We start from the raw sequence: 13,357 nt of genomic DNA on the forward strand, positions 1-13,357 counted from the left end.
TCACCTAAGCACAACTTCCTTATTGTATTTGTCGCATGCACATGTAAAGGGCGCCATCTTTGTATCACTTTTTTTATGGCACTGAATGCAAGCTGTATAACACCATGAATGATTGTCAAGAACAATCCTAGTAATTGTGCCAACAGTGACACAAACAATTTCCTGCATGAAACAACATAGACATCAAATAAAAAACTTCAGATAATGCACGACAAAGAATTAAAATCTATATAAGATCATTACTTCAGAGATGGTGTTAATCTCAGCAATAGTCTTTGCCTCAGCCTTGCCAAAGAATGATTCTTTTGATGATAATTGGATAGAACCTGAAAGCTGTGTACTCCCTTCACCATGGGATTTAAAACCTGACCAGGCCTCAATGCCCAACTCTACAAGCCTACAAATATACAATGAACAACAACAATAAGACAAAAAATAATCACCATATATTACATAACACATACAAAAAATACCGTTCATTGAATTCTTGAATCTCCATCACGGGCTGGTTAATAATTAACTTTGAAGCCTTGAAAGAATTGTTGATCGATGCAGGATAAGATCCTGAATCATTTAAAAAACAGAACCATAACATTAAATAGCATAAACAGAGAAATCAATAAATTCAAGATGAGGATATACCTTGCGCTTCCTTGATCCTACAATGGCTTAATAGAACTGTAACTGGGCCATCACCTTTATAATCATCTAAGAACTTCAAAAACTGTAAGCAATAATCATCCCACAAAGTGCAAGATAGCAATTGCTGGCTATCAAAAACAAATAGTTATGAAACAATCAGTTATTAATAATAATATAATCATAGCCACAACTTGACAAAGCATATCACATAAATTGTCACCAAGAATCGAACTTCACCTCAAGTCCTTTAATTTGAAGACTACCCTTCTACCTTTTCCTGAAACTTGCCGAAAGGCAACCTCCTCCACAACACCAATAACATCTAAAGCAAGTAGAAAAATTAGGGAATGTTATTTAATTCCAAAAACAACAGAACTTTCAAAATAAACTCAATTGCAAAAATATAACTTAACATACCAACCAATAGTCCACGTTCAAACTGGCCAGCCACAACATCTGCAAATCCAGCAAACCTGTATTTTCTAAAAGGGATGTCCCCTAGAACACACTCCCTCACAACAGTAACCCCAATAAACACCAATTTAAATTGATGATCACACACTCTGTACTGACCATTGTTTTTTAGCACTTTAAAATTGTGCATGACATAAGTACAATTTTCTTTCAAGTCCATTTTTTTTTACTTCAATTGGTCTTGTTTACAAACAGCGTGGATCTCATCACCCTGGATTGCATTAAGGTTACAACACAATGAACTGAACAATGAGTAATAAGTAATAAACCTACAAAAAAAAAAACACAGAATTGAAGCATACATCGGAGTCCACAAACACCATTTCAGCTTGCTCATATTTGTTAGGCGTGCCAATAAACCATAGATCACTGATCCTCACACTGAGTTTAAGAGTTTCTTTTGAGCCATCAATGCTCTTTATCTTGTCTGGAGAACGTGCTATAACACTGCAAAAAAATATAACAAAGCCACCATCAAAACAGAAACATGATAAGCTAAGCAAAAATCCAAAACCTCATTCAACACACAAAAATGAGAAGCTAACATGCATGTAAGAAAACACACATGAAAATAGCACCAGAACAGAACAGCAGAAGTACCACCAACCCTAAACCAAACATGCAAACCAAACATCGTCCAACACAACAAAATTAAAAAATAACATGCATGCAACAAAAACAAACATAAAAACACCACAGAAACAAAAGCCAAAAACCCGAAAGGTAATATGCATGTAAGAAAAGAAAAGCCATAAAACCATAAGCTAACATCGAATGTAACAAAACATACATCAAAACAGCATCAAACAGAACCCAAATTAAGCTGGTCTGTATCTGCGAAAATGAAAACAAAAAACGCGCAAACTGAAGAATGAAGATTGAAATGCAAGAAACCACGTAAAGAAGCAAAGGCCAGCACATGCACAACATGCAAAATAAAACACGTGTAAATGCCACAATCAACAAAATTAAACACCTGTAAGCATCAGAAGAGTGGAAAATTAAGGACTAAAAGACCAAAAAACCAACAAAATGGATAACTGTCACAATCTTAAGCAGGGGTATTTCAGTAATTTCCAGAGGGTTCTCTTTTATAGATAGTATATAGATAGGACAAACTTTTATATGAAAGAATTGTACCTTAAGTACCATGGCCAATTTTTTTATTGTCAAAAGGAATTCATTTCTGGATGAGCTATAGTTAACAACACAAGTAAGTTAAAGAACTACAAGTAATAAAATCACATCTATTGTTTCATTACCTATCACTACAATTAAAAACTAGGAACATTGATAGCACTAATACGATATATTTACTTAATAAATATAAAAAAAATTGTAGGCAAGGAAAAACAGGAAAATGATGAAATATATGCCTCGGCAACGAAAAATGAATCCAAGTAATTTAGGGCAAAAAGCCTAATAGAAAACACTTCAAAGACAAACAAATCAAACCATATGCTATCATCACTACAGGATCAAACAAAGAAAATAAAGCTAATCGCTACACTACAATGTGACTCCAGATTAAAAGGTTTATTTTTGCAGAGAAAAAAACACATAAAAGAAGGAGAAGTAATAAAGTCGCAGGCGTGTGAGAAAATGATGACTAGAAAAATATGAAAAAGGAAAGAGTGATGAGACGTGAGATATGTAAAGGAATGGACTGTTGATTCAGAGAGGGCTCCTCTTTCTAAAGTCTGAGAGCCACTGATTAGGAATGTGAATCCAATAAAATGTTACTTTTAAATTAATTTGATTCATTAAAAAAATTAATTTTGAAAAGGGGACACTACTCCTTATTCGTGGAATGTGAATCCAAGAATGTTTAAACTCTAGGAGGCCAACGTGATGGACGATTCTGTTGGAGGATGTTTGTGTGATATGTACAAGATAAGGGTGATGACAATTATACGATCCATTTCCTTCTTTTTGAGTGGGGAGGGCAATAGATTGTTTCCATTTTTTTGAGGGCTTCTGTTTAGTATAAGCATAGTCTGTTGGGTAGGAGTTCTTGGTTACTCCTTATTAATATTTATTGACTATAGAGTGTAATTGGATTAGTTGAAGTTACTCAACTTAGTGCGTGTTTGAATCTCATATCTAAATACAGTCTTTAAACAAGTTTCTACTTTTTTCTCGTTGGTAGTTTTCATACCAGTGGTTTTTATATATATATATATATATATTACTGATAAAAAAATTAAAAAATAATTTTAATTTATAAAAGTAATTAATTGTATATGTAAAAATAAATTACCCCACCGTACTTCTACAAGTCAAAATGTTTATGCTTGTACTTGAAGCAGTAAAAATTAAAAAAAACTAACCCGAACCCGCCCTCTTTTTGATTCACGCCGCTAAAAAATTGAAGTTACCGCCTCAATAACATCAAATCTTAATGATACAAGATGTTGTGTTTCTTATTACCTTTTATTTACATTACATATAATAAAATATGAAAAACTTAATAAATTAAGGAAAGGTATTGACGGTGGAGGTAGAATGGTAGTTGTTACAATTTATTCATTGTAAAGGAATCAAATGCCGGTGCAGGAAGGAGGTGCAAATTATTTTTTTTAGCTTGATTTAATTTTTACCAACAAGTCAACAACAATAAATCTTAGGATAATATTCAGCTTTCTTCAACAAGGAATAACAAAACACAAATGTTAGGATCATTCAAGACACAAAACATCACAAGACGAAAGGACATGAACAACAGTGAAGCATTTCCAAAAGCAGAAAACCCTAAACCAACAATAAGCCTTGATTAAACGGTGAAACAAACACTGAGAACGAAATAAAAGGAAGAAAAAAAAATCAGAAAACAGCAAATGCAGCATGTGATCATCACAAAGAGCAACGAAAGCAAGAGAAAAAAGAGAAAAAAAAACAAAGCGAGATTCGTGAGGTAAGAAGAGTAGTAGGCTGTTTTAATTTCCTCAACAGAAGATGAGTGACAGAAGCATGCAGCAAGCACAAGCACAAGCACAAACCCTAAGAAGGCACAGAGTAATGAGAGAGAAGAAAATGGAATGAAAATGATTTGAAGTGTGGTTCTATTACTCGCTCTCTCTTCACTCTTTTCAGTTTTCATAATGGCAACAGCGAGACTGAGTGAATGTGAATGAGTGAATCAGCACCGGTTCTTTTTATTATTTTTTATTTTTTAATAAAGAGTAACTTTGACCAATTCTTCCTTTTTTTTTAATTAAGTAAATTTCATAAAACTTTACACTACTCCTTGATAATATCTATTTTTCCCCTCGCCTTCACCTCCTTTTTCCTGCTTTTACCCGGATGCTTTCCACTAAAACCAAATAAAAAATTCTCACACTAAAGTAAAAGCTCAAAACTTGGTACATATTACATAATACAGTCAGAAAACTAAAACTAGTTTAATTCTTCTTCTTTTTTTTTCTTAGAGTTGATAATACCTGATTCCGTGAGAGTAGAACTATTTTTTTTCCTTTTATTGTTCTTGTGATATTTTTGGAAATATTTATTTTAATATGTTAAAATAATTATTTTAATATGAGAAAAAAGTGAGAATAATTTATGTTGTTGAACCTCTCATAAACTTTCTTAAAATAATTATTTTAATATGTATTTGTTTTATGGAATTTTACCTACACTATTTATTTATAGATAGAAACTTTTTAAACTTTATCTATACCAATGGACTGTAGATATAAGTTTTATAAGATTTTACTAACACCAAGTAATCGTAGGTATACATTTTTTAAAATTTTACCAATACTAAACATTTATAAGTAGAAGTTATTTTGAGATTTACCTACACCAAATAATAGTAAGTACAAATATTTGAATTTTACCCATGACAAATAATTATAGGTAGAAGTATTTTTTGACTTTTACCTACGGTAATTTATACTTGTAGGCTAAAGTCTCAGTAGATATATGTCATTTTTCTTGTTGTGTGAATTGATTTTTTTTTGTTTCAATTTTTGTTGTATCTATGTTTATATAAGGTGTGGATATTGATTTTCTTGTGAAAGAGACAATTCTTTGTTTGCATGTATGCTTTGGTTTGTTGATGAAATTGGGTTCGGTTTTCCTTTTCCCTTGCTGAGCTTGAATTATATACAAGGAATAACTTCTTTGGCATTTTTGCATTTTTTTAATATGTTGTTTGTTTTGTTAATTAACCCAAACCTATAAATTAAAAATACAACAAACTATGTATATCAAAACAAAAGAACTACTCCTGACACTAGGTTCGCTAGCCTTCATGAAACATTAGTTTATTGGTTCTAAGTTCTAACTACCACTACTAGAAAATTTGTCCAAACTTATACTAGGGCAAATAACTGACCACACATTAAGAGCAATTCAGTCAAAAGTCTTTCCATTAAAAAGTAATACAATTAGTGCTTGCTTATGTTATGGGAATAGCTATCAGTGTTGAGTATGATTGTAATCTTCCACAAGTAGTTGGCATTTGATGACAATGAAGGCATTCTAGCAGGATTTGAAGCACTAAACTACTTCAATCCTTAGGTAGCATTTTATGTGTAGACCAAAAGGAACAAGATGAAATCCCATAGAAAAATTTTGTTCAATATTCCCTGATTTCACTCTCATTAGTAGAACTGTGATGTACTACATTTTAATCTCATGTCCTATGCTGTTCTAGTTTTAAATCAAACCTATATCAGAACTTCATATCGTGTAGTGTCCCATTCCAACATAATGTTAGCCTACAAGTGAAACCAACAAAGGAAACTCAAAGTAAAATGAAATATTTACTTGGCTTTGTCATTGTTCTAGACACAACTTTTCTAAATTTGCCATGTCATACTCCCTATTTTCCAAATGCCTTTTGTAACACCCTGAAATATTACTAATTATAAATCGATGTTTAATTGTATATATTTGACTACATGGTTGACTTGAATGAGTTGAGGTATGTCTTGAATTATTCATGTGTGAATTTCTTGATATGGATGTTGAGTTATGTAAAGTTTTATTGAGCTAAGTTGAAATTATGAGATTTCAAATTTTACCTAAACCTATTTAAGTAAAATTGCGATCCCATATTCATTAACCGTTGGATCATCTTCAAATTTTTGCTGGATCTTCCTAAGAAAATTTTTCAACGACTGACCGTTGGGATTTTGAAAATAACAACTTTTTATGTCTCTCTAAGCGCGAGGGGCGCGCTAAGCGCAATTCCAACCCAAGAGGGAATTGCGCTGAGCGAGCATTAGCCCCCTGAGCGAGAATTAGCATATAGGGAGTTGTGCTCAGTGTGAATTGTCGCACTAAGCACGAAAAGTGGACTTCCACTTAGTGAGACGAGCTCTCTAAGCGAGATCTGCAGATTATAAATACGTTTTTTAGCATGAAAAACACGATTTTTCCCCTCTCTTCCTCTCCAAATGCCACCCAAATCCTAACACCTCCTTCTCCACCACCCATGACCACTGATGGCCACCACGAGCTACCGTTGAACCTCCACACCAAGAAAAACGTTGTAATCGGTGGAGAAAATTTTCCCAATCCTTCATTTTGTACCTTCTCCGAGATAATCTTGACTTCTATGCCTTTCTCCTAGTTAGTTTGAGTTTCTCTTAGTATCTCTTGTGTTTTGGGTTGTAACAACCCGCCTCGTCGCTACGATATCATCACTCTAAACTGCAAGAAATTTTAATTTTTTTTAAATGAAAACTCTGTTAATTTGCTTATGAAAAATGAAAGTAATTTTTTTTTTCGATATACATTCACCAAATAATGCATCATTACTTAAGTAAATACACACACACACACACACACACACACACACACACACACACACATATAGGTATAGTAACCTAGTACACAACATTCACATAATGGAAAATAAATTTGTTTATACATATAATTAAATTTGTGATTTATATCTTCAAATCAACAAAAGAATTACGAAACCAGCTATGGAGGAGTTGATAAAAAAATACAACTCTCTCCCAAAATAATCCTAACGTCATCGCATCGGCTCGGTGGCTCCACAAAAGAATCTCACTTTTCGTCCACTATTGCTGTCATTCTACTCCCACGAACAAAGGTTCACGATCATCACATGTACCAACCACACGGTACAAAAATTATGAGGGGTGAGTTTATTATAAAAGAAATTATTATGATGCATGCACTTGACCTCAACTCTCATATGCAATGTGGTACCATCTCCAAGGAAATAGCCTAAGCGTGTACACGACACTCTCACTTAGGAAAACTTGGCAGTAAGTATCAAGGTCACTCTGTCATGCACATGCAACTCCCTCCCTCATGGTGATCAACCTGAGTCTCAAGGGAGTTCCAAACTGAGTGACATGCCCCCTAGTACAAGTATTCCTCCTCAAGAGAAACTACAAGTACTTACTGACAAAGTTTATACTATTTTCATGTCATATGAAGTATGAAATATGGGCACCATCAAATGTACTGACCGTGGATAATGAAAGATTCTAAGCCATCCCCCCTCCAAAAATGCTTAAAACTCTTTAACCACTCTATTAAGGTCACTACACCCCCCATGAACATACACAATATACAACGTATGAAACATGGGCACCATCAAATGCACTGACCGTGGATAATTAAATATTCTAAACCATCCCCCTCCAGAGATGCTTAAAACTCTTTAACCACTCTATTTCCCCTACCAGGGACATCTAACAAGGTCATTGCACCCCCCCATGAACACACACATCACACAACGTATGAAACATGGGCACCATCAAATGCACTAATCGTGGATAATTAAAGATTCTAAGCCATCTCCCTCTAGAGATGCTTAAAACTCTTTAACCACTCTATTTCCCCCACCAAAGACATCCAACAAGGTCACTGCACCCCCCCATGAACATACACATCACACAATGTATGAAACATGAGCATCATCAATGCACTGACCGTGGATAATTAAAGATTCTAAGCCATCCCCCTCCAGAGATGCTTAAAACTCTTTAACCACTCTATTTCCCCCACCAGGGACATCCAACAAGGTCAATGCACCCCCCATGTACATACATAACATGCATCATCATAGTGTATTTTCAACATTATCAACATTTCATCTCAATATCACTCTCAACATCAACATCATCTCATCTCAATGACATTATCAACAACAACAACATCATCTCATATTAACATAATCATCAATAACAACATCAACTCATATTGACATAATCATCAATAACAACATCAACTCATATTGACATAATCATCAATAACAACATCATTTCATGTCAATATCATCACAAACATCAACCTCACCTTATATCAATTAATGTCATCAATAGCAACATCAACAGTAAGTCACATTCCGCATATACATACATCTATAGTTCATGCCTGAGATTCACACTTCTCAGGTCTTCAGACCACACAAGTCTAATAGTAATGTTATTAATCAATAATAGTATATCGCATCCCATTAGTCAAAAACATTGTTTTCTTGAAAACCAGCATGCAACAGGGACAAGCATACATCCCCATAGTTAGGTTCCCTGACCCCAACTATGACATTAAAAGTTGTAAACTATAATAAACTCCCCTCACCTATTGTGAGCTCTCCTTCAGTTCCTGGTGGTGGAGAAGGAGGTGTTAGGGTTTGGGTGGCATTTTGGAGAAGAGGAGACTGAAAAATCGTGTTTTTCACGATGAGGAACGTATTTATAATCTGTAAATCTCGCTTAGTGAGCTCGTCTCGCTAAGAGGGAGTCCACTTTTCTTGCTTAGCATGCAAATTCTCGCTTAGCGCAACTTTCTTTGCACTATGGCTCGCTCAGCGGGCCAATTCTCGCTCAGCGCAATTCCCTCTTGGGTTGGAATTGCGCTTAGCGCGCCCTTCGCACTTAGTGACACATAAAAACTTGTTATTTTCAAAATCTCAACGGTCAGACTGTGAAAAAATGTCTTAGGAAGCTCCAAAAAATATTTGAAGATGATCCAACGGTTAACGAATCTGAGATCTTGATTTTACTAGAATAGGTTTAGGTAAAATTTAAAATCTCATAATTTCAAATTAGCTCAACAAAACCCCCACATAACTCAACATCCACATCAAGAAATTCACACATGACTAATTCAAGCCATACTTCCACTCATTCAAGTCAACCATATAGTTAAATAACACAATAAATACAATTAAACATCGATTTATAAATAGTAATATTTCAGGGTGTTACATGGGTATTGTAATAGGGTGTTTTTACACTTCCTTTGAAAAACCCTTGAAACTGAGACATTGTAAAAGTTATCTTTTAATAACCTTGATGTTATTTTTGTGACCTTTGCTGAACCCCAGTCACGTTGGCGTGAGCAGAATTTCAAAATGATGTCTCCTTTTAGTAGAATCCGAAACACCCCTTAGCCCATTATGTTTTGACAGAGGTATTTGACTTCAAATATTGTTATTAACCTTGTTTTTGAAATCTATACTAAATTTCCTTCAATTTGGTATATAGAACCATGTGTTTGGACTGACGAGCTTGAACAAGAGGGACCTTTGAGCGATGCAAAGAGGAACTGATGGGGAGCTCACAATAGGTGAGGGGAGTTTATTATCATTTACAGTTTTTAATACCATAGTTGAGGTAAGGGAACCTAACTATGGGGATGTATGCCTGTCCTTGTTGCATGTTAGTTTTCAAGAAAACAGTGTTTTTGACTAATGGGATGCGATATATCTATTATTGATGAATAACATTATTGTTTCTATTAGACTTGTGTGGTCTGAAGACCTAGGGAGTGTGAATCTTAGGCATTAACTATATATGTATGTACATGCGGAATGCGACTTACTAATGATACTATTATTGAGGATATTAATTGATGTGGGATGATGTTGTCATGGATGATTATGTTGATATGAGTTGATGCTGTCATTGATGATTATGTTAATATGATATGATGTTGTTGTTGTTGATAATGTCATTGAAATAAGATGAGACAATGTTGATGTAGATAATGATGTTGAAAATGTCATTGTTATGATGTATGTTGTGTATGCACATGGGAGGTGCAGTGACCTTGTTGGATATTCCTGGTGGGGAAAATAGAGTGGTTAAAGAGTTTTAAGCATCTCTGGAAGGGGGTAACTTAGAATCTTTAATTATCCACGGTCAATGCATTGATGTTGCCCATGTTTCATACGTTGTATGTTGTGTATGTACATAGGGGGTGCAGTGACCTTGTTGGATATCCCTGGTAGGGGAAAAAGAGTGGTTAAAGAGTTCTAAGCATCTTTGGAGGGGGATGGCTTAGAATCTTTAATTATCCACGGTTAGTGCATTGATGGTGCCCATGTTTCATACGTTGTATGATGTGTATGTACATGGGGGGTGCAGTGACCTTGTTGGATATCCCTGGTGGGGGAAATAGAGTGGTTAAAGAGTTTTAAGCATTTCTGGAGGGGGATGACTTAGAATCTTTAATTATCCACGGTTAGTGCATTGATGGTGTCCATGTTTCATACTTCATATGACATGAAAATTGTATAAACTTAGTCAGTAAGTACTTGTAGTTTCTCATGAGGAGTAATACTTGTACTTGGGGGCATGTCACTCGGTTTGAAACTTCCTTGAGACTCAGACTGATCACCATGGGGGGGGGGGCAGTTGCCTGTGCACGACAGGATGACCTCGACACTTACTACCTAGTTTTCCTAAGTGAGAGTGTCATGTGGACACGCTTAGGCTATTTTCTTGGGGATGGTACCACATTGCATTTGAGAGTTGAGGTCAGGTGCATGCATCATACTGAGCAAGATTGATTGGAACTATGGACGGATGATGACTATTTGTTGAGTGTGTGTTGGACTAATGAATGTTTATTTGTAAGCTTATGATATTTGTTAATGCTTTCTTACTAATTGTGGTTATTTGATTTTTGTATTAATTTCTCTTATAATAAACTCACCCCTCACAATTTTTGTACCATGTGGTTGGAACCTGTGATGATCGCGAACCTTGTTCGAGGAGCAGAATGATAGTAGTAGAGTACGAAAAGTAAGATTCTTTTGTGGAGCCGCCAAGCCGATGTGATGATGTTGAGATTATTTTTGGAGAGTGTTGTGTTTTGTTAATCAACTCCTCCATAGTTGGTTCTATAATTCTTTTTTTTTTTTTGAATTGAGGATGTAAATAACAGATTTAATTATATGTATGAACTAATTTACTTTCCATTATGTGAATGATATGTACTGAGTTACTATATATATATATATATATATATATATTCATTTAAGTAATTTTGTGTTGTTTGGAGAATGTATATCACAGAAAAATTTACCTTTATTTTTCATAAGAAAATTAATGGAGTTTTCCTTTTAAAAGTTGAAATTTACGCTGCTTAGAGTAGTGATATCGTAGCGACGAGGCGGGTCGTTACAAACATCGCCACATAAACATCGGTTTTTGAAAAATCGATATTAACATCATCATGTTAACATCAGTTTTTGAAAATATTAATGTTAGAAAAATCAGTTCATTTACAAAAATGCTATCGCTCTTTCATTAACATCGGTTTTATAAAAAATCGATGTTAAAGTAGCTATGTTGAAAGCGTTTTTTCTTGTAGTGTTTTTTAATTTGAAAAAGCTATTGCAGAATTTTGTATTGGTAAGCAAATTTAAAAATTTGGCAACTTAACAAAAATTGGTTACAACTAAAAGATATAGGGGAATCTTGATAAATAGTTTGTTGCCGATAGTGTATAGGGTACCAAATAGGCTTACTCCTGCTTATGCCATATCATATTTATGCTATGGTAACTTAATGCGTGCATACAGCACACTATAAGTTATATATCAAACAAATTTATATGCAAGGCATTTGGAAAATTTGTGACATGCCAAACAAGTGCCCCAAACTCCAAAATAATTGCAAGAAGTGTCAGTAACTTGTTATGAACCTGCTTAATGCAAAATATGTTGGATCAAGTGGCCTTAGAATAATTAAGAAGGGGGGGTTGAATTAATTATTCCTAAATCTTTACTCATTAAAATTTACTCTTCTAAGGCTTTTACTATGTTGTTAAGTAAATGAAGAATAGAAAAGAAACTTAATCAAAAGTAAAAGCGGGAATTAAAGTACACAACGGAAATTAAAAGAGTAGGGAAGAAGGAGACAAACACACAAGAGTTTTTATACTGGTTCGGCAACAACCCGTGTCTACATCTAGTCCCCAAGCGACCTGCGGTCCTTGAGATTTCTTTTCAACCTTGTAAACATCCTTTTACAAGCAAAGATTCACAAGAGATGTACCCTCCCTTGTTCTCTTTGAACAACCTTGTGGATGTACCCTCCACTAGAACTGATCCACAAGAGATGTACCCTCTCTTGTTCTCAGTCAACAACCCAAGTAGATGTACCCTCTACTTGTACCACAAAGGATGTACCCTCCAATGTGTTAAGACAAATTTCTTAGGCGGTTAAACCTTTGAAACTTTGTGAATGAGGATACAAAAGAATTCTCAGGTGGTTAGTCCTTTGAAATATTTTGTATATGGGAAAGGGAAGAATCAAAAGAATTCTCAGACTGTGTCGTTTTGAATTCTTTGACAAGGGAGAAGGGAGACACAAAAGAATTCAAGCGGTTAGTCCTTTGTTCTTTTGGAAAAGGGAGAAGAGAGACACAAAAAGAATTCAGGCGGTTAGTCCTTGGCGAATTCTTTTTGGCAAAGGGAGAAGGGAATGAAAAAGATGAATAACACAAGTTTTCAAGGTTTGGAAAACTAGAAAACTTTGGAAAGCTTAAAAGGAAGAAGAAGAAGAAGTTCAAAGAGACTTAGAAATCAATTGGCAAAAGTTTGTTATCTAAAGAATGAATTTTGAAAAGATACATTCAAATACAAATCAAAGCCTTGCTTTTATAGACTCTTCATGTCTGGTCAAGAGAACCATTAGAACAGTTATAACCTTTAGAAAAACTTAAAAAACCATTTGAAAAAGTTGAAAACTATTGGAAGAGTTGCATCTTTTGATTTTGTTCAGAAACTATCACTGGTAATCGATTACCAAATCAGTGTAATCGATTACACAAAGCTTTTTGTGAAAGGATGTGACTCTTCACAATTAAATTTGAATTCCAACGTTCAAACACACTGGTAATCGATTACCAAATCATTGTAATCAATTACAACATTTTGAAATCAATTGGAACGTTGTAAATTCAGTTGAAGGATTTTTGAAAACCATTTTGCTACTGGTAATCGATTACAACAATC

General features: G+C 34.6%; 1 protein-coding gene across 1 annotated transcript; it reads right to left on the reverse strand.

The window, feature by feature from the left end:
* LOC114386105 (replication protein A 70 kDa DNA-binding subunit E-like) lies at nucleotides 1-2,268 on the reverse strand. Its single transcript, XM_028346111.1, has 10 exons — nucleotides 2,257-2,268; nucleotides 1,907-1,950; nucleotides 1,419-1,563; nucleotides 1,310-1,327; nucleotides 1,060-1,210; nucleotides 880-964; nucleotides 643-770; nucleotides 474-564; nucleotides 244-397; nucleotides 1-162 (listed from the first exon to the last, which is right to left on the reverse strand). Exons 1-10 carry the CDS (start codon nucleotides 2,266-2,268, stop codon nucleotides 1-3), a joined length of 990 nt encoding a protein of 329 aa, XP_028201912.1.
* Between the last annotated feature and the right edge of the window lie 11,089 nt (nucleotides 2,269-13,357).

The sequence above is a fragment of the Glycine soja genome, chromosome 15 (assembly GCF_004193775.1).
Source record: "Glycine soja cultivar W05 chromosome 15, ASM419377v2, whole genome shotgun sequence".
Taxonomy (NCBI): Eukaryota; Viridiplantae; Streptophyta; class Magnoliopsida; order Fabales; family Fabaceae; genus Glycine; species Glycine soja.